General features: G+C 54.4%; 1 protein-coding gene across 11 annotated transcripts in view; it reads right to left on the bottom strand.

Moving 5' to 3' along the window:
• ATP2B4 (ATPase plasma membrane Ca2+ transporting 4) overlaps window positions 1-20,376 on the bottom strand; it is a 58,938-nt gene that overhangs the window by 11,299 nt on the left and 27,263 nt on the right. For 8 of the 11 annotated variants that reach the window (XM_041422497.1, XM_041422488.1, XM_041422495.1 and 5 more), the window contains exons 3-19: window positions 19,811-20,008; window positions 17,666-17,923; window positions 16,297-16,422; window positions 15,915-16,040; window positions 14,226-14,261; window positions 11,796-11,957; window positions 11,216-11,430; window positions 10,898-11,140; window positions 10,169-10,303; window positions 9,416-9,522; window positions 8,210-8,444; window positions 6,646-6,825; window positions 5,492-5,579; window positions 5,285-5,391; window positions 3,674-3,865; window positions 2,355-2,568; window positions 1,299-1,510 (exon numbers count right to left, since the gene is read on the bottom strand). In XM_041422497.1, the coding sequence (XP_041278431.1) occupies window positions 1,299-1,510; window positions 2,355-2,568; window positions 3,674-3,865; window positions 5,285-5,391; window positions 5,492-5,579; window positions 6,646-6,825; window positions 8,210-8,444; window positions 9,416-9,522; window positions 10,169-10,303; window positions 10,898-11,140; window positions 11,216-11,430; window positions 11,796-11,957; window positions 14,226-14,261; window positions 15,915-16,040; window positions 16,297-16,422; window positions 17,666-17,923; window positions 19,811-20,008 (2,834 nt within the window). The remainder of the gene's footprint in view (window positions 1-1,298; window positions 1,511-2,354; window positions 2,569-3,673; window positions 3,866-5,284; window positions 5,392-5,491; window positions 5,580-6,645; window positions 6,826-8,209; window positions 8,445-9,415; window positions 9,523-10,168; window positions 10,304-10,897; window positions 11,141-11,215; window positions 11,431-11,795; window positions 11,958-14,225; window positions 14,262-15,914; window positions 16,041-16,296; window positions 16,423-17,665; window positions 17,924-19,810; window positions 20,009-20,376) is intronic. The other 3 variants (XM_041422499.1, XM_041422494.1, XM_041422496.1) reach the window with 1 other exon arrangement.

Raw genomic sequence — 20,376 nt, 5'->3', positions numbered from 1 at the left:
AAGAGGTGCAAGAAGGGTTCTGTTCCTAATTAGCCAATGACGTGAGGGTGTTGATTAAGGACCAATCAGGTCCAGCTTTCTCAGAATTGTCAATAAAAGAAAGTGTGGTTTCTAATAAATTTGCCTTTTGCCTTCTGAGAATTTGAACTCTGTGTTGCTCTATTCACCCATCCTTAACACAACAGCGACACCCTGGCAGCCCTTCAGGATAAAAAGGCATCAAACCAGAGCTTTCCACCATAAATAAATGCCCAAAGCCTGATCCAGCACCGTGCCTGGAATTGGGGTGAAAAGCTGCAGGGAAAACCAAATCCTGGGGCTCCCGTGGCTCTCCTGGATCCAGCAGAGACACCAGGACAGGGCAGGTCCCTGCTCTGGGACCTCCAAGGAATTCCCAGCCCCTTTTTCAAAGCCCTGCACAGCTCAGACTGAAACCCAACATCCTAAGAAAATCCCTTTTGGGTTTTTATTCCATCCCATAGATTTGGATCAGAGTTTCCAAGGTCTGGAAGCAATCCCAGTGGAATAACCCACGTGGAACAAAAGTGGAAGCCATGGAATAATGCATGGAGGAAAGTGGAAGCCACGGAATCCCAGTGGAACAACCCACAGAGCAAAGTGGAAGCCATGGAATAACCCACATGGAATAACCCATGGAGCAAAGGGGAAGCCATGGAATAACCCACGTGGAATAACCCATGGAGCAAAGTGGAAGCCATGGAATAACCCACATGGAATAACCCACGCAGCAAAGTGGAAGCCATGGAATAACCCACGTGGAATAACCCATGGAGCAAATTGGAAGCCATGGAATAACCCACATGGAATAACCCATGGAGCAAAGTGGAAGCCATGGAATAACCCACATGGAATAACCCATGCAGCAAAGGGGAAGCCATGGAATAACCCACGTGGAATAACCCATGGAGCAAATTGGAAGCCATGGAATAACCCACATGGAATAACCCATGGAGCAAAGTGGAAGCCATGGAATAACCCACATGGAATAACCCACGCAGCAAAGGGGAAGCCATGGAATAACCCATGTGGAATAAAAGTGGAAGCCATGGAATAACCCATGTGGAACAAAAGTGGAAGCCATGGAATAACCCATGGAGCAAAGTGGAAGTCATGGAATCCCAGTGGAACAACCCACGGAGCAAAGGGGAAGCCATGGAATAACCCATGTGGAATAAAAGTGGAAGCCATGGAATAACCCATGTGGAACAGCCCATGGAGCCATGGCACCTCAGTGGAACAACCCATGGAGCAAAGCCGAACGCCCAGGCTGGGGTCACCTGGGCAAAGAAGGTGCCCAGCACCACGGTGCAGAAGATGGGGTTGCGGTAGATGCCCTCGAAGACGTTCCTCTCGCCGTGGATCTTGCGGGCGTTGATCTCGTTGAAGAGCTGCATCATCACGAAGGTGTTGAAGACGATGGTGTAGTGCTCGGTGGGCGGCGAGTGCAGGGGCGCGTTCCGGCCGCTGTCGATGTCGAAAAACTTCTCCCCTGAGCAGGGAAAAAAAAGGGATTTGGGGAAGGGAAGATGTGGGAGAGGTTTTACAGCATTTCTGTAAGACAGAGAGAAGCTTGAGAAGAGGATGCGTGTTTACGCCGAATGAATTTTCTAGCAGGGTTGTTGACATAGAATGACCAAAACGTCCCAAAATAGAAACCAAGAAAGAAAGAAAAACCAATAGGAAAAAAAAAAATAGAAAACAAGAAAAAAAGAAAAACCAAAAGAAAGAAAGAAAAACCAATAGAAAGAAAAAAAAACATTAGGAAAAAAACAAGAGAAACCACAAAAGAAAGAAAACCCAATAGAAAACAAGAAAAAAAGAAAAACCAATAGAAAGAAAGAAAAACCAATAGAAAAACCAAGAGAAACCAAGAAAGAAAGAAAAAACAATAGAAAAAAAATAGAAAACAAGAAAAAAAGAAAAACCAAAAGAAAGAAAGAAAAACCAACAGAAAAAAACCCAATAAAAACTGAGAAAGAAAGAAAACCAATAGAAAAAATCCAATAGAAACCAAGAAAGACCTCCTTTTTCCCCTTTCCTTTCCTCCCTTGCCTTTTCCTTTTTTTCTTTCCTTTTCCTTTTTCATTTCTCCTTTCCTTCTCCTTTTTTCCCTTACCTTTTCCTTTTCTCCTTTCCCTTCCCCTTTTCTCCTTTCCTTTTCCTTTTTCCCCTTTCCTCTCTCTTCTTCGCCTTTCCTTTTCCCCTTTCTCATTCCCTTTCATTTTCCTTTTCTCCCCCCCTTTCCCTTTCCCTTTCCCTTTCCCTTTCCCTTTCCCTTTCCCCTCTCCCCTTTCCTCCCCTCCCTCCCAGGACGCCGTGGCGCTGCGGCTGACCAGCGAAGAGCAGGGTGAAGATGATGGTGAGCTGGTAGACGGCGTGGCCCAGGATGTTTTTCATCATGGTGCGGGAGATGAGCGGCTTGTTGCGCCCGTAGGGTTTGCGCAGCAGCAGCGACTCCGACGGCGGCTCCGTGGCCAGCGCCAGCGAGGCGAACGTGTCCATGATCAGGTTCACCCACAGCATCTGCACGGCCTTCAGGGGCGAGTCCTGAGGGGGGAGAACATGTCATGCCACCAAAATAAACCTTCGTTCCCTCTTTGTTTTGCTCTCCTCCTAAAAACCTCTCGAAAAATCGCTCTTGGGTACTCAACATCTTCCTAAAACATTCCCCAGAATTTCTCCTATTCTCCACGGCCTTCAGGGGAGAACCCTAAGGGGGATCAAACAGACACACCATCAAAATACACCTCTGTTCCTTCTTTGTTTTGCTTTCCTCCTGAAAACCTCTCCAAAATTGCACTTAGGTATTCAGCATCTTCCTAAAAAATTCCCAAATATTTCTCCTTTTCTCCACAGCCTTCAGGGGGGAGTCCTGAGGGGGAGAACAGTCACACCACCAAAATAAACCTTTGTTCCCCTCTTTGTTTTGCTTTCCTCCTAAAAACCCCTGCAAAATCGCTCTTGGGTACCAAAATAAACCTCTGTTCCTTCTTTGTTTCACTCTCCTCCTGAAAACCTCTGCAAAATTGCTCTTGGGTACCAAAATAAATCTCTGTTCCCTCTTTGTTTCACTCTCCTCCTGTAGAGAACTCCAGAATTGCCCTGGGGTATTCAACACCTTCCTAAAACATTCCCGAACATTTCTCCTTTTCTCCAAGCTCCCTGCACAGCCTACAGGGGACAGAACATGTCACGCCATCAAAATAAACCTTTGTTCCCTCTTTGTTTTGCTCTCCTCCTGGAGAGAACTCCAGAATCGCTCTTGGGTATTTAACACCTTCCTAAAACACCCCCAAGATATTTCTTCTTTTCTCTGAGACCTCCTGTGTCCCACCTGCCCAGGTGAGCTCACCTGGGTGATGCAGGTGGCAGTGAAGGCCACGATTACAGACACCATGTCCCAGCCACCAAGGTGACATCCCCCATGTCCCACCCACCCAGGTGAGACCTCCCATGTCCCACCCACCCAGGTGAGCTCACCTGTGTGCTGCAGGCACCAATGAAGGCAACAGTGATGCCACCACCATGTCCCACCCACCCAGGTGAGACCCCCCATGTCCCACCCGCCCAGGTGAGCTCACCTGGGTGATTCAGGTACCAGTGAAGGCCACGATGACCCCACCCCACGTCCCACCTGGCCAGGTGAGCTCACCTGTGTGATGCAGGCCCCGGTGAAGGCCACGATGACGGCCACCACGTTGACGGTGAGCTGGAACTGCAGGAACTTGGCGATGCTGTCGTAGACGTTGCGGCCCCACATGACGGCCTTGACGATGCTGGTGAAGTTGTCATCTGTCAGGATGATGTCCGAGGCCTCCTTGGCCACGTCCGTGCCCGCGATGCCCTTGGGGACAAAGCCAGGGGTGAGTGACGCTCCTGCCTGGCTCTGCAGGGACGTGCCCAGCAGGAAAAGCCCCCGGAGCTGGAGCCAACCCCTGCTCGGCAGGGCCAGCAGAGCTCCAGAGCCTTCAGGGACAGGCTGAGGCAGCCCAGCTTTCCCAGACAGAGCCACGGTGCAGAAAAGCTGGGAAACAGCTGGGAAAACAGCTGGGAAACAGACAGGAAACAGCTGGAAAACAGCTGGGAAATGGACAGGAAGCAGCCAGAATACAGCTGGGAAAACAGCTGGGAAACAGCTGGGAAACAGCTGGAAAACAGGCAGGAAAAGAGACTGGAAACAGCCAGGAAAACACCAGGAAACAGCTGGAAAACAGCTGGAAAATGGTCCGAAAACAGCTGGGGAAATGCCAGGAAATGGAAAATGGATGGGAAAACAGGAACACAGACAGGAAACAGCCAGAAAACAAACAGGAAAACAGCTAGAAAACAGACAGGAAAACAGCTGGAAAACAGACTGGAAACAGCTGGGGAAACAGACAGGAAATTCGCTGGCCAACAGCTCCCTCCTCATGCCAGGGATTGGCTCCATCCCGGGCTCGGTGTCTCTGCTGGGAGCCCAAAGGAGGGAGAGCTCAGCCCGAAGGTTTCTGCCCCATCCCGGGCTGAGAACGGCCCCACAGCTTCCCAAAAATCCCCAAAAATCCCCAGCAGAGCCTCCAGGACAGCGGCCGGGCTGCGCTTCCCGGAGCCGGCACAGCGAGGCGCTCGCCCCGCAGGAATTCCATGCAGGAATTCCAAGCCCTGCCCAAAACGAGCCCATTCCTGGCGTTTTCCCGGATTCCCCAGATCCCAATCCAACCTCAAAGGGGAAATCCCTGCCTGTTGCAGGGCATGGCGTTTAGGGGAACAGCTTTCCCTGCTTCTGGAATTGCGTTTGGAATGTTCAGCACACTCCTAAAAACACTTCCCAAAAATCCCTCATTTGCTCCCCACCCAGCTCCTGCTCACGTCCCTAAAATTAACCCACAGGGAACCTGTTAAAAACAACAGGTTTATTTTCCTGCTCCTTTCAGACAGGATAAAAAAGCATCAAACCAGAGCTTTCCACCATAAATAAATGCCCAAAGCCTGATCCAGCACCGTGCCTGGAATTGGGGTGAAAAGCTGCAGGGAAAACCAAATCCTGGGGCTCCCGTGGCTCTCCTGGATCCAGCAGAGACACCAGGACAGGGCAGGTCCCTGCTCTGGGACCTCCAAGGAATTCCCAGCCCCTTTTTCAAAGCCCTGCACAGCTCAGACTGAAACCCAACATCCTAAGAAAATCCCTTTTTGGGTTTTTAGTCCATCCCAAAGATTTGGAATAGAGATTCCACGGTCTGGAAGCAATCCCAAGAGCAAAGGAAAACCCCCAGGCTGGCCCTACCATGGCAAAGCCAACGTCTGCTTTCTTCAGGGCTGGGCCATCGTTGGTCCCATCCCCTGTCACAGCCACCACCTGCCTCTGGTCACCCACGGTGCTGTCGATGATTCCTGCCGTGGAAAGGAGAAATGAAACCCCAAGGGAAGGATCCCAGCCTGGGTCAGGCTGGAAAAATGCCAGGGAGGAGCCCCTGGGGAGGGCAGTGCCCACCTTTGACCAGGGTGTGCTTGTCCGTGGGGGAGGAGCGCGCCAGCACCCGCAGCTTGGGCCAGATCTTGTCCAGCTGCTCCTGCTCCACCTGCAGGACCAGGAAAAGGGAAGTGATTCCCCCCCAGGAATCTTCTGTCCCACCAGAGGGCAAATCCCAGCTGGGACAGGGCAGGGGGTTCCCCCCAAACACTGCTGAGCACCCCAGCAGCTTCCTCATGCAAGGAAATGAGGAAAAGCCAGCAGGGCTTGGGAAACCCAGCAGGATTTGGGAAACCCATCAGGATCTGGAAAATCCATCAGGATTTGGGAAACCCAGCAAGATCCTGAAAACCCATCAGGATTTGGGAAACCCATTGGGATTTGGAAAATCCATAAGGATCTGGAAAACCCCTCAGGACTTGGAAAACCCATAAGGATTTGGGAAACCCCCCAGGATTCGGAAAAGCCATCAGGATTTGGGAAACCCCTCAGGATTTAAGAACCCCTCAGGATTTAAGAACCCCTCAGGATTTAAGAACCCCTCAGGATTTAAGAACCCCTCAGGATTTAAGAACCCCTCAGGATTTAAGAACCCCTCAGGATTTAAGAACCCCTCAGGATTTAAGAACCCCTCAGGATTTAAGAACCCCTCAGGATTTAAGAACCCCTCAGGATTTAAGAACCCCTCAGGATTTAAGAACCCCTCAGGATTTAAGAACCCCTCAGGATTTAAGAACCCCTCAGGATTTAAGAACCCCTCAGGATTTAAGAACCCCTCAGGATTTAAGAACCCCTCAGGATTTAAGAACCCCTCAGGATTTAAGAACCCCTCAGGATTTAAGAACCCCTCAGGATTTAAGAAACCCCTCAGGATTTGGGAAACCCTTCAGGATCTGGGAAACCCAGCAAGATCCTGAAAACCCCTCAGGATTTAAGAACCCCTCAGGATTTAAGAAACCCCTCAGGATTTGGGAAACCCCTCAGGATTTGGGAAACCCCTCAGGATTTGGGAAACCCCTCAGGATTTGGGAAACCATCAGAATCTGGAAAACCCAGCAAGATCCTGAAAACCCCTCAGGATTTGGAAAACCCCTCAGGATTTGGGAACCCCTCAGGACTGGGGTTGTTGCAGCTGCAGGAGCCTCCGTGCCCCGGGCAGGGCAGAGCTCTCGCACCTCTCCCTTCTCGTTGCGGATGAGCCGGTTGAACTCCTTCCCCTCCAGGCACAGGAAGTCCTCCCCGGGCAGCAGGATGCCACACTTGGTGGCGATGGCGCGGGCAGTGTTGATGTTGTCCCCTGTCACCATGCGGACGGTGATGCCCGCGCGCTGGCACTTCAGGATGGCATCGGGCACCTGGGGACAGGGACGGGGTTGGCACTGGGAGTGAGGCAGCTCCTCGTCCCTAAAAGCATCTGCAGAGGGCTCTGGAGGGGTGAGGGAGCTGCATCTGCCACCCCAAGGGGAAAGGGACCTCGCTGCCACCTTGGTGCCACCTCACTGTCACCTCCCTGGGTGCCAAGGCATGGCCAGGCTGTCCATAAAGCAGGAGTTTCATCCTCTGCCACCCCACTAATGGGTTTATCCATCAGGGAGCAGTGGGGGAAGAGAGGAAATTGGAGTGAGCAATGAGCAAATCGAATCAGGAGCCTCCAGAGCTCTGCAGCCGCGGGATCTGTAATGCAATTCCCAGATTGCCAGATCCCTGAACATCTCATCAGGGACCAGCACAGCAGGGGGAGAGCTCCAGACTGCATCCAGAGGCAGGAATGGGCATTATTGCATTAGCCCAGCACACAGCTCAGAGGGAAAACCAGCTCCAGGAGCCCAGGGATTCTTCCTGGCTTTTTCCATCCACCTTTGGTGCAGCCTGGAGCAGCACAGACCCAAAGATTGGGAATTTTGCATGGGAACATGCTGCCATGGTGTTGTTTTGTCCAAAAATGGGAGAGAAATGCCCACAGCAGAGATGGACACAGAGGAGCTGCTGGAATTCCTCGGGAAAACATCAGGGATGGGGACAGAGGAGCTGCTGGAATTCCTCGGGAGAACATCAGGGATGGGCACAGAGGAGCTGCTGGAATTCCTTGGGAGAACATCAGGGATGGGCACAGAGGAGCTGCTGGAATTCCTCGGGGAAACATCAGGGATGGGGACAGAGGAGCTGCTGGAATTCTTTGGGGGAACATCAGGAGTGGTCACAGAGGAGCTGCTGGAATTCCTTGGGGGAACATCAGGGATGGGGACAGGGGAACTGCTGGAATTCCTTGGGGGAACATCAGGGATGGGGACAGGGGAACTGCTGGAATTCCTTGGGGGAACATCAGGGATGGGCATAGAGGAGCTGCTGGAATTCCTGGGGGGAACATCAGGGATGGGCATAGAGGAGCTGCTGGAATTCCTCGGGGAAACATCAGGGATGGGCATAGAGGAGCTGCTGGAATTCCTCGGGGAAACATCAGGGATGGGCATAGAGGAGCTGCTGGAATTCCTGGGGGGAACATCAGGGATGGGCATAGAGGAGCTGCTGGAATTCCTGGGGGGAACATCAGGGATGGGGACAGGGGAGCTGCTGGAATTCCTGGGGGGAACATCAGGGATGGGCATAGAGGAAGCTGCTGGAATTCCTGGGGGGAGCATCAGGGATGGGGACAGGGGAATTGCTGGAGTTCCCGAGGGGATACAGCCCTGAGCAGCAGGAGGAGGGCCGGGACAGCGCAGGACAGGTTGGATTTGTCACCTCGGGCCGTACGGGATCCTCGATCCCCACCACAGCGATGCAGGTCAGGTCAGACAGGATCTCGTTCTCGCTGTCCCAGTCGGGCTCTGCCTCCGCAGGGAAATCCCGGAATGCCAGGCAGATGGTCCTGAGCCCGTGGCAGGCCATGGGCTCGATCACCTTCTTCACCATCTCGTCCCTGTCCTTCACCTTGAACACCCGCGGCTCGCCGCTCTTGTCCAGGATCTTGGTGCACCTGAGGGGACCGGGAGGTGAGGCAGGGTCGCATTCCTGGCACCCCATCCATAAAAAAGGGGCTGTTCCTTTTTCACAGCCCACTCCAGATTTCCTAAACCCACCCAAAAAACTCTCAGCACATTCCTGTCACCACATCCACAAAAAGGGGCAGATCCCCCTTCCACAACTCCCTCCAGCTTTACCAAACCCACCCAAAAAACACTTGGCACATTCTTGGTACCCCATCTACAAAAAGGGGCTGTTCCCTTTTCACAACCCCCTCCAGATTTCCTAAATCCACCCAAAAACCACTCAGCACATTCCTGTCACCCCATCTATAGAAGAGACACACCCCTCCTTCCACAGCTCCCTCCAGATTCCCCAAACCCACCCAAAAAACACTCAGCACATTCCTGGCAACCCATTTCCCAAAGGGGCTCATCTCCCTTCCACAACTCCCTCCAACTTTCCCAAAACCCCCCTAAAAAACACTCAGCACATTCCTGGCAACCCATTTCCAAAAGGGGCTCATCCCCTTCCACCAACTCCCTCCAACTTTCCCAAAACCACCCTAAAAAACACTCAGCACATTCCTGGCACCCCATCTACAAAAAGGGGCTATCCCCCTTTTCACAGCCCACTCCAGCTTTCCCAAAAACCACTTGGCACATTCCTGGCACCCCACTTCCAAAATGGGCTCATCCCCCTTCCACAACTCCCTCCAACTTTCCCAAAACCACCCTAAAAAACACTCAGCATGTTCCTGGGGGCTATCCCCCTTTTCACAGCCCACTCCAGCTTTCCCAAACCACTTGGCACATTCCCGGCACCCCACCCACAGAAAGGGGCTATCCCCTTTTTCACAGCTCCCTCCAACTTCCCCAAACCCACCCAAAAACCACTCCTGGCCCCCCATCCGGACACCCCCTTTCCCCGAGGCTTCCCCACACGCCCCCAGCCCCCAGGGGAGGGGGCAGCAGCAGGATTTACTTGCGCAGGATGATCTCGGAGGCGCCCTTGCTGTACATGCGGAAGCCGCCGCCGCTGCTCCTCAGCACGGTGCTCATGGACTTGCGCACGGAGTTGAAGGTGTACACCTGGTTTGTGGGGGAAAAGCAGCAAACTCACTCCACAGCTTGTACATGCTGAAAAGGTGGGGTGTTTTCTACAGCGCTGTGGGGGTCGTTCCCCCTAGGAATGCACACCCCAGAGGAATTCCCAAAGGAAATCCCAAAGACATGCACACCCCAAAGGAATTCCCAAAGGAAATCCCAAAGCCATGCACACCCCTGAGAATTCCCAAAGGGAAATCCCAAGGAATTCCCAAAGGGAAATCCAAGAACATGCACCCTCCTGAGAATTCCCAAACCTTTTTTTATCCCCCCCTTTATTGTACATATGCACAGAGTTTCACAATAGGTTTACGTATATTCATTTTACTGGTTTTGTGTTACAACTTGCAATTAGTCCTTGTACAGAGAACTCTCTGGTCACTGTGTCTTTGCAGCTTCAGCTTTGGCTCTCACCCTTGTTTCAAAGTTCAAGGGGCCCCTCTTATCTCCCTTTTCAGTTTTGGAGTTCCCATTCTTTTTCCTTAGCTGAGGCAGTTTGCGAGCACCGCAGGGTTAACAGACCAAACAAGTTAAAACAGCACATTTCACCTACGCTAGCCAGCTACAGACACCTAAATCTGGATTTCTACCCTGGGTTTCTACCCTGCTGAATTTCTACTCCGTTTCAGACCTTGTAGAGCTTCTCCTCGGGCACCTCGTTGCGCACAGCCTGGTAATCCTGCTTCAGGTCCAGCACGAAGCCCAGCAGGGCACACTCGGTCTTGTTGCCCACCTGGCGGGGCAGCCCCCCTTCCTTCTCTGGTGGCTGCAAAAAGGAGGGAAAAGCAATGCCAACCCCGGGCGTGGAGCAGGGTGCAATGATGGAATGATGGGTGGAATGAGGCCTTAAGTTTTAGCTCTCATATTTTCCAGATTCTGTACAGCATTAGGATACAACTCTGAGCTCCACATGCTCTCCTCACAGCTCAGTCACACACAACAATCCTTTTCCAGCCCCAGAACCAAGGACACCCCTGCAGCTTCAGCCCCAAAAAGTGCAAACAACAGGGAATGGAGGAGAGCAATCTGGGAGGATGGGACTGCATCACCTGGAGCTGTGATTGGACAATTAACTCCAATATGGAAGTGGAGCAGAACTTATAAAAGTGTGAAAACTCATGACCAGGTGTCCATCTTGGGCGGAGCCATGGCCAGGCTCTTGTACTGCCCAAGGTGTGTCCTTGAAGATACACCTTGGGCAGGTAGGACAGGGGACAAGGTGAGGGGACACGGACAGCCCTTCCCCAGCAGCTCTGGGGTCACTGTCGCTACATTTTAACAAATCCCTACTTTATTCCTCTAACTCTGGGCACCCTCTCAAGTCACCAGCACACCGCCAAGCTTTGGTGCTGCAGCTCACCAGGATTTTGGAGGTGTAGGCAGAGTTGATGGCCACGCCGTGGACGATGAGGTCCAGGATTTTGGGCAGGATGGCCTCGGGGTCGGGGATCTGGCGGTAGTGGGTGTCCCCCACGTAGGCCTGCACCACGGTCATGCGGTTGGTGGTCAGCGTGCCCGTCTTGTCCGAGCAGATGGCCGTGGCGTTGCCCATGGTCTCGCAGGCGTCCAGGTGCCTCACCAGGTTGTTGTCCTTCATCATTTTCTGCAAGCACGCAGAAGGTCAGGGCCGGCCTCGCCGCCGTCACCCCCGTCCCTCCTCCTCACGCCCGGGCCTCACCTTGACGGAGTAGGCCAGCGAGATGGTGACGGCCAGCGGGAGCCCCTCGGGGACGGCCACCACCAGCACGGTGACGCCGATGATGAAGAACTTGACGAAGTACTGGATGTAGATGGGGGTGCACTCGGCCAGCCAGGGCCGCTTCTGCACCCCGAAGGTGTCGATGACGAAGTAGAGCACCAAGATGATGACGGTGATGGCCGACATGATCAGCCCTGGGGACAAGGATGAGGTGAGGGGACACCGGGGAGAGGGTCAGCCCTTCCTCATCAGCTCTGGGGACACCAGGAAAGGGGACAAGGATGATGAGAGGGGACACTGGGGACAGGGTCAGCCCTTCCTCACCAGCTCTGGGGACACCAGGAAAGGGGACAAGGATGAAGAGAGGTGACACTGGGGACAGGGTCAGCCCTTCTCCACCAGCTCTGGGAACAATGGGAACAAGCAAAGCCCTCCCCCAGCAGCTCTGGAGACACAGGGGACAGGGTCAGTCCTTCCTCCCCAGCTCTGGGGACACTGGGGACAGGGACAGCCCTTCCCCAGCAGCTCTGGGGTCACTGTCACTGTCACTGTCACTCACCTGCCTTCCCAATCTGCACCGCCAGGCGCGTGAGCTTCCCCTGCAGCACCGACTTCTCCTTCTTGGGCACCTTCACCTTCTTCTTCTCCTTCTCCTCGTTTTCCACCCCCTCCTGGCTCTTCAGGGGCTGGATCTCTAAGGCCACACCATCCTGAGTTTTAGCTACAGCCCAGGGGGCAAAAGAAGACACCACGTGTGAACAGGAGAGACCCAGGCCAGCCTGGAGGACACCACTGAGGAGGATGGTGGTGGCAGAGAGAGAGAGAGAGAGAAATCCAGGACAAGAACCACTCCCGAGCACACACGCGTCCGAGCACATGGAAGCTCCGTGTCCAGGGCCCTGCCACCTCTCTCCGGGGTGCTTTGCCATCCTCTACCCCCTGCCCACGGATAAGGGATCCTCAGAGGTGACTCTCTAGGCAACAGACCCTCTAGGCCAGATTTTGGGGTCTCTTCCAGCCTCTAAGCCTGCAGAGGACTGGGAGCGCTTTGGTAAGAGCCCAGAGATGCTCCAGTGTCCCCAGTCCCTCGATGAGTGTCCCCAGGTCCCCCAGTGCCACCTCTGCAGTGCCCTGTGGGCAGCCCAGGGAAGCGACGGAGGGGGTGAGATGGAGGGGAGGGTTAGAAATTGGGATGGAGACTGAAGAGCAGGGAGCCAGGAATCCTCCAGTCCCAGCCTGGAGCCATCCACCACGCCTCTGGGACCCGAGACAGCCCGGCTTCCCGTTCCTAAACCTGGGCTAACCCGGCTGGAAGGGTAAACCCAAGCCTGGAAGCTTTGCAGAGGGATGGGCAGCCCACCAGAGGCTCCTCCTGAGCCACTGGAGCTGGAGGAGCAGCAGTGGCCCCAGGGCCACCCCGGGACCTGTCCCCTCCTGGGCTGGAGGCCACCCCGGAGCAGCTCCAGAGAGGAAGCTCCACGGTGACACGAGACCCGACACGGACACAACAAAGCACCCGGACACACCTGACGGCAAGGAGGGCAACTCAAACTGCTGAGAGAGAGAGAAACAGAGAGAGAAACAGAAACAGAGAGAGGGGTGGAGAGAGAGAGGTGCAGAAATGGGGCTTCCTCCACAGCCTGCAAAGAACAGGGTGAGAAACACTGGCGAGGAGACGCTCACGGAGTCGAGGCCATGGCAGGACAGGGTGCAAGCGTCCCGTGGGCCAGGCCCCGGGGGAGATCTCATCCCAGGAATGCCAGGAGGGCACCCCCAGCTCTGCCCTGAACACCAAACCCCTGCAGGGACAGCTTTAAACCACCAAATCCCTGCTGGGACTCATGGAGGTATCCCAAGAAAGGGATGCTCTGCTGAAGTCCTGCTGAAGAGCCTTTTCCTCCCTGAAAAATGGCTTTTCCCCACCCAGGAACAATGGGAAGGTTCATCCCAATGATGCCTTAGGATTTTAGCTTTTATCTTTTCATACATTTATAGTCCTGCAGTTCTTTAGTGTAGAACTCTAAACTCCATATCCAGTGTGAGCTACTGCTCTCCCATTTTTACAAAACCATTCCTCTCCAGACCTGGGAATCAACAACACCTCACTGCCTCAGGCCTTGAGAGATGGAAACAAAAGTGAGTTGGGGGAGTAAACTTGGGGTCAATGCCTTCATTACCTGAAGCTGTAATTGGCAGATTAACCCCCAATATGCAAATGGACCAAACTTACCAAAGTGTGAAAAGGCAGGAACAATGGGAAGGTTCATCCCAGTGATGCCTTAGGATTTTAGCTTTTATATTTTCATACATTTATAATCCATTTATAGTAGAACTCTAAACTCCATATCCAGTGTGAGCTACTGCTCTCCCATTTTTACAAAACCATTCCTCTCCAGGCCTGGGAATCAACAACACCTCACTGCCTCAGGCCTTGAGGGATGGAAACAAAAGTGAGTTGGGGGAGCAAACTTGGGGTCAATGACTTCATTACCTGAAGCTGTAATTGGAAAATTAACCCCCAATATGCAAATGGACCAAACTTACCAAAGTGTGAAAACCCGTGGTCCATTTTTGGGCGGGCTCCATCTGCCCTAAATGCACCTGAAGGCCCTTCAATAAACAAAACTTCTTTTTATCCCCTTAATTCTGTCTGGCCTCTGTTTCTGGGTAGTCCCAGCAAGGCATCACTGCCTTGGGGTGGGGTTTTGGGGTCTGAAGGCCCTTCAATAAACAAAACTGCTTTTTATCCCCTTAATTCTGTCTGGCCTCTGTTTCTGGGTAGTCCCAGCAAGGCATCACTGCCTTGGGGTGGGGTTTTGGGGACACCACGGGACCTTTGCACCGTGTCCTGGAGAAACGAGGCGAGAGTCCCGCCGGAGCAGCAAAGAGCACAGACTGATGAGGAGAAGGAAGAAGGAGGAAGGAAGGAAGGAGGAATGCTTGGTAGTTAGTGTGGTGCTGGTTCAAAGGATGGAGAGGCTGGCGTTACCTTTGTTGCGGTTTTCGGGGGCTCCGCTTTTTTTACCTGTTCAAAGAGAGAAAGGGGGGAGGGCTGAGCACAAGGAGCCACATTCCCCATCCAGCTGGGATGCTCCCAGGGGCCACTCCAGTGGTCACCTTCTGGACACCACGCCTTGGTCCACACAGCTCGAGGCTCCAGAGCTCCCAGGCTGCCCTGGGCACCCCTTTCCCAAGGATTCTGCTTTTCCCCACCTGTAAATCACCCCCAAACCCCAGCAGTGCCTTGAGGGTGTTGGAGGTGCCTCAGATTTTCGGGAGGAGACACCACAGAGCAGGTTTTCAGGAGAAGAAACCCTCCTGCAGCTCCAGGTCCCTCCCTCCTGCTGCCATCAGATCCAGCTGGAGAGCGCAGACCTGTCCCCCACTGTGGGCAGCACCAGACCCAGAGCAGGGAGGTGTGACCCCCAAAATCTGTCCAGGTGGCACATGGGGGTGCACCTCAGACAGCCTCAGGTGACAAGGGCTTTATGTCACCCCACAGCTCCAGTGGGGACAAACTGGTGGCACGCCCTGGCCTGCTCTGCTCCCAAATCCATTGAGCTTGAAGGCTGGGAAAGCTGCAAGCACTGGGTGGCTCCCAGTGCCATTCCAGTGCCACTCCCAGGGCTTCTCATCCTGCCACCTCCGTGGTGGCAGCCGAACCCTGGAGCTCCACAGCTCCCAAATCCTGGCAGCCCTGGAGCTGGGGAAGGCAGGATCCAGTTCCAGAGCTGGGGAAGGCAGGATCCAGCTCTGGAGGTGGGGAGGGCAGGATCCACATCCAGAGCTGGGGAAGGCAGGATCCACATCCAGAGCTGGGGAAGGCAGGATCCACACCCAGAGCTCAGAGCTGGGGAAGGCAGGATCCAGCTCTGGAGGTGGGGAAGGCAGGATCCAGCTCCGGAGGTGGGGAAGGCAGGATCCAGCTCTGGAGCTGGGGAAGGCAGGATCCAGCTCTGGAGCTGGGGAAGGCAGGATCCAGCTGCAGAGCTGGCAGCTGGCAGCCAGCACAGCCCGGGAGCCTCTCCCGCCTGGCATCGCCTCCCGGGAAGGGCTCCCTGGCGCGGGGATGCCGGAGCAGCTGGCAGTGCCAGCCTGATGCCGCTGCCAGCGCCTGATCCCGGTGAGGCCAAACCTGCTGAGCAGGGCATCAGGGACACAGGGAGCTTCCCCAGCAGGGAATTAGCTGCTGGATGTGAAAGCTGAGACAGCAGAGCGCTCCAGTCCCAGCACGATGGGAACACCTCGGCCTGGCTGCTGTCCCACCCCTCCTCTGCCTCCTGCCATCCCCTCCTTTCCCCCAGGGAGATCAGGGAATGCTCAGGAGATCCTCAGCCAAGTCCTGCAGGATTTGGATGGGCTAAAACCACCCTGTGGGCACCCAGGACTCACCTTCCCACCACCACGGGGTGGGCAAGGAGCAGTGCAGGGGAGCTGCCACCGGCCCCTCTTCCCGGGGGATCCTTGATCCCCCCACCCACAGCTCCAGGATGGAGAGCAGGGCGCTGGAGAAGGGTCCCAAAGAGATCTGGGAGCACGGGGGGACCAGGTGGAGGGGACAGGGAGGGACCCCCAACCTCTCCCTCTTCCAGCTGACCCCGATGTGGGGAGGAGCCTGTGGATGCTTCCCAGGAAAGGGAGAAAGGAGGGAAAAGGCAGGTTCAGGGCATTTTCTTACCTTTCTTCACTTTCTTCTCCTCGTCACCTTCTCCTGCTCCCAAGAGGGTGAAGATGATCCCTGTCTGGGAGTTGATGCCCACGGCAGTCACCACCATCCTGCCCGAGCCCTCCATCACGTGGGTACCTGGCAGGGCAGGAATGCCATGGGCACACAGGTGAGACTCCCAGTCCCATCCCACAGAATCCCAAACTGGTTTGGCTCAGAAGGGACCTTCAACCCCACCCTGTTCCACCCCCTGCCACGGGCAGGGACAACTTCCCCTCTCCCAGATTGCTCCAAGCCCTGTCCAGCCTGGCCTTGGACACCTCCCTGAGAGCAGAGCCCACCCTGATCCCAGCCCAAAATCACCCCAGCTCTGCATCCACCCCAAAACCCTCACCTGACAGCAGCATGGGGTCTTTATCCATGGATTTCTTCACCTGGTCTGACTCCCCGGTCAGCGAGCTCTCGTCTATCTTCAGGTCATTGCCCTGGATGAGGATCCCGTCTGCAGGCAGGAGATCACCTGGAGAGGAGGAAAACCAGGGATCAGCCCGGCCTGGGCTCAGCCCTGCCTGCTGCATGCCACAGGAATGCTCCAAAAGGATCCAAAACTCGGGCTCAGAGCAGCTCTGGAGGGAGGTTTGTAAGGGACAGGTGCAATCAGATGAAATCCAAGAGCTCCCAAATCCTCACTGGAGGCTCCTGGGGAGGATTTTGCTCAGTGCTTCCCCATCTGGTTTTAATGAATCCTTCCCAGAGCTCCTGATGCATCCAAAATCCACCGTATCCACCTGCCAAGTATGGAATCGGGCCCTTGGGAAAACAAACACTGTGTTGGATCAATCTCCTTCCTGAATGGGAGGAATATTCCCCCTGGGAAATGAGGAGCAGGGTCTGATTGATCCCAAGGGCTGCAGCTCCTGGATAAGGAAACATCCACCAGTACCTCCAGGCCAAGGAAATAATCCCCAACAACTCCTGGGTAAATATTCCCCAGCATCTCCTGGATAACAGAATATTCCCCACAAATTCCTGATGAGGAAACATCCAGCAACATCTCCTGGATAACAGAATATTCCCCATGAACTCCTGGATCAGGAAATATCCAGCAACATCTCTTGGATAACAGAATATTCCTCAAGAGATCCTGGATAAGGAAATATTCCCCAGCATCTCCTGGATGAGGAAATGCTCCTCCTGGTTTGGCTCCCCCAAAGAACTCCTGGATAAGGAAATATTCCTCAGCATCTTGTGGCTAAGAGAATATTCCCCAACAACTCCTGGATAAGCGAATATTGCCCAGCATCTCCAGGATAAGGAAATGCTCCCCAAAACCTCCTGGATAAGGAAATATTCCTCAACATCTCCTGGATAACGGAATACACCCCAGCATCTCCTGGATAAGGAAATATCCACCAATATCTCCTAGATGAGGAAATGTTCCCCAAAACCTCCTGGATAAGGAAACACTCCCCAACATCTCCTGGCCAAGGAAATATTCCTCGACATCTCCTGGATAAGGAAATAACCTCAGCAGGGGCAATGTTGGGAAAATAAACTAACGCAAACTAATAAAATAAATTAATTCCAATGCAGTTCAAAGCTCATCACAGCTCCAGGCCAAAAAGAGAAGGTGAGTGGAGCTCCATCACCTCCATGGCAGCATTTTCATGGAGCCACCAGAGGAGCTGCTTGTCCTCAGGGAAGAAGGTCTGGAGAAGCAGGGAGCAGGATCCCAGGGGAAGCACAGCTCCAGCCCCACTCACCGTACTTGATCTGGGCGATGTCTCCCACCACGATCTCGGCCACGGGGATCTGGATCACCTGGCCCTTGCGGATCACCGTGAACTTCTGCTCCTGCTCGATGCGGCTCTGCAGCCCCCGGAACTGCTTCTCCTTGCTCCAGTCGTTGAAGGCCGTCACCAGCACCACGATGATGACGGAGAACAGGATGGCAGCGCCCTCGATCCAGCCCGCCTGCGACTCGCCCTCGTCCTCCACGCCGCCCGAGGACTGCCCGCACACTGCCCGGAGAGAGCTCCCATGGGATAGCCCCACATACTGCCCAGAGAGAGCTCCCATGGGATAGCCCCACATACTGCCCAGAGAGAGCTCCCATGGGATAGCCCCACATACTGCCCAGAGAGAGCTCCCATGGGATAGCCCCACATACTGCCCAGAGAGAGCTCCCATGGGATAGCCCCACATACTGCCCAGAGAGAGCTCCCATGGGATAGCCCCACATACTGCCCAGAGAGAGCTCCCATGGGATAGCCCCACATACTGCCCAGAGAGAGCTCCCATGGGATAGCCCCACATACTGCCCAGAGAGAGCTCCCATGGGATAGCCCCACATACTGCCCAGAGAGAGCTCCCATGGGATAGCCCCACATACTGCCCAGAGAGAGCTCCCATGGGATAGCCCCACATACTGCCCAGAGAGAGCTCCCATGGGATAGCCCCACATACTGCCCAGAGAGAGCTCCCATGGGATAGCCCCACATACTGCCCAGAGAGAGCTCCCATGGGATAGCCCCACATACTGCCCAGAGAGAGCTCCCATGGGATAGCCCCACATACTGCCCAGAGAGAGCTCCCATGGGATAGCCCCACATACTGCCCAGAGAGAGCTCCCATGGGATAGCCCCACATACTGCCCAGAGAGAGCTCCCATGGGATAGCCCCACATACTGCCCAGAGAGAGCTCCCATGGGATAGCCCCACATACTGCCCAGAGAGAGCTCCCATGGGATAACCCCGCCCGGGAGAGCTCCCATGGGATAACCCCGTATGGGAGAGCTCCCATGGGATAACCCCGCACACTGCCTGACAGAGCTCCCATGGGATAACCCTGCACGAGAGAGCTCCCATGGGATAACCCCACACGGGAGAGCTCCCATGGGATAACCCCGCACACTGCCTGGAGCAGGGAATTCCTGCTTGGATAACCCCGTACACTGCCCTGGAGAGAGCTCCCATGGCATAACCCCACACAAGAGAATTCCCATGGGATAACCCCACACAAGAGAATTCCCATGGGATAATCACACACACTCCCTGGGGCAGGGAATTCCTGCTTGGATAACCCCAAACACTGCCCAAGAGAAAGAGTTCCCATGGGATAACCCCACACAAGGGAATTCCCCATTGCATAACCCCACACACTGCCTGGAGCAGGGAATTCCTGCTTGGATAACCCCACACACTGCCCAGGAGAGAGTTCCCATGGGATAACCCCACACACTGCCTGGAGAGAATTCCCCATTGGATAATTGGTCCTCTCCCAAGGACCCCAAGGATGGGGAGATGCCACCACCCAACACCCTCATCCCAAACCCCTGCTCCGACAGGGAATGGGGCAGATCCCAGAGTGCCCCAACAAGGAATAGAGCAGAACCCAGGATGTCCCCACAGGGAAGATCCCAGAGTGCCCATCCCAAATTCCTGCTCCCACAGGAAATGGGGCAGATCCCAGAGTCCTCATCCCAAAGCCCTGCTCCCCGGGGAAGGGGGCAGATCCCAAAGCCCTGCTCCCCAGGGAAGGGGGCAGATCCCAAACCCCTCCTCCCTAGGGAAGGGGGCAGATCCCAAAGCCCTGCTCCCTAGGGACGGGGGCAGATCCCAAACCCCTCCTCCCTAGGGAAGGGGGCAGATCCCAAAGCCCTGCTCCCCAGGGAAGGGGGCAGATCCCAGAGTCCTCATCCCAAAGCCCTGCTCCCCAGGGAAGGGGGCAGATCCCAAAGCCCTGCTCCCCAGGGAAGGGGACAGATCCCAAAGCCCTGCTCCCCAGGGAAGGGGGCAGATCCCAGAGTCCTCATCCCAAAGCCCTGCTCCCCAGGGAAGGGGGCAGATCCCAAAGCCCTGCTCCCCAGGGAAGGGGGCAGAGCCGAGTGGCCAGGCCTGGGACTCACGCTCGTTGTCCCCTCCCGGGGGGTGGTAGAAGGAGAGCCCCAGGGAGATGATGGCTGCGATCTCCAGGATGATCAGCGTCACGTCCTGCAGCGCCTCCCACACCAGCTGCAGGAACGTCTTGGCCTTCTTGGGGGGGATGAAGTTCTGGCCGAAGACCTGGCGCCGCTTCTCCAGGTCCGTGGGGTTCCCAGACAGGCCTGGAGGGGTGGGGAAAGCAGGGATGAGGGTAAATCCCACTCTTGTCCCTGTGGAATTCATCCAGGAGCAGCTCTCTGCTTGCCCTAGAGAATGTGAGGTGCTGGCAGCGGGGAGACAAGGAGTAAATAAATAAAATGTAAATAAATAAAGTATAGAGGCATCAATAAAAGAAATAAATGAAATAGAAATAAATGAGGTATAAACAGATAAGTGAAATAAATAAAATTGAACTATAAATAAATGAAATATATACACATAAATTATGTAAAATACATAAAGTATAAATAAAGTATAAACAACTAAAATATAATTAAATAAGATATAAAATAAAAATAAAGAAAGTATAAAGAAACAAATAAGTAAAATA

The sequence above is a fragment of the Onychostruthus taczanowskii genome, unplaced genomic scaffold (assembly GCF_017590055.1).
Source record: "Onychostruthus taczanowskii isolate IOZ18803 unplaced genomic scaffold, ASM1759005v1 scaffold74, whole genome shotgun sequence".
NCBI classification, from domain to species: Eukaryota; Metazoa; Chordata; class Aves; order Passeriformes; family Passeridae; genus Onychostruthus; species Onychostruthus taczanowskii.
Note: the sequence above shows the minus strand (reverse complement) of the source record. Positions and strands in the feature narration are given on the sequence as shown.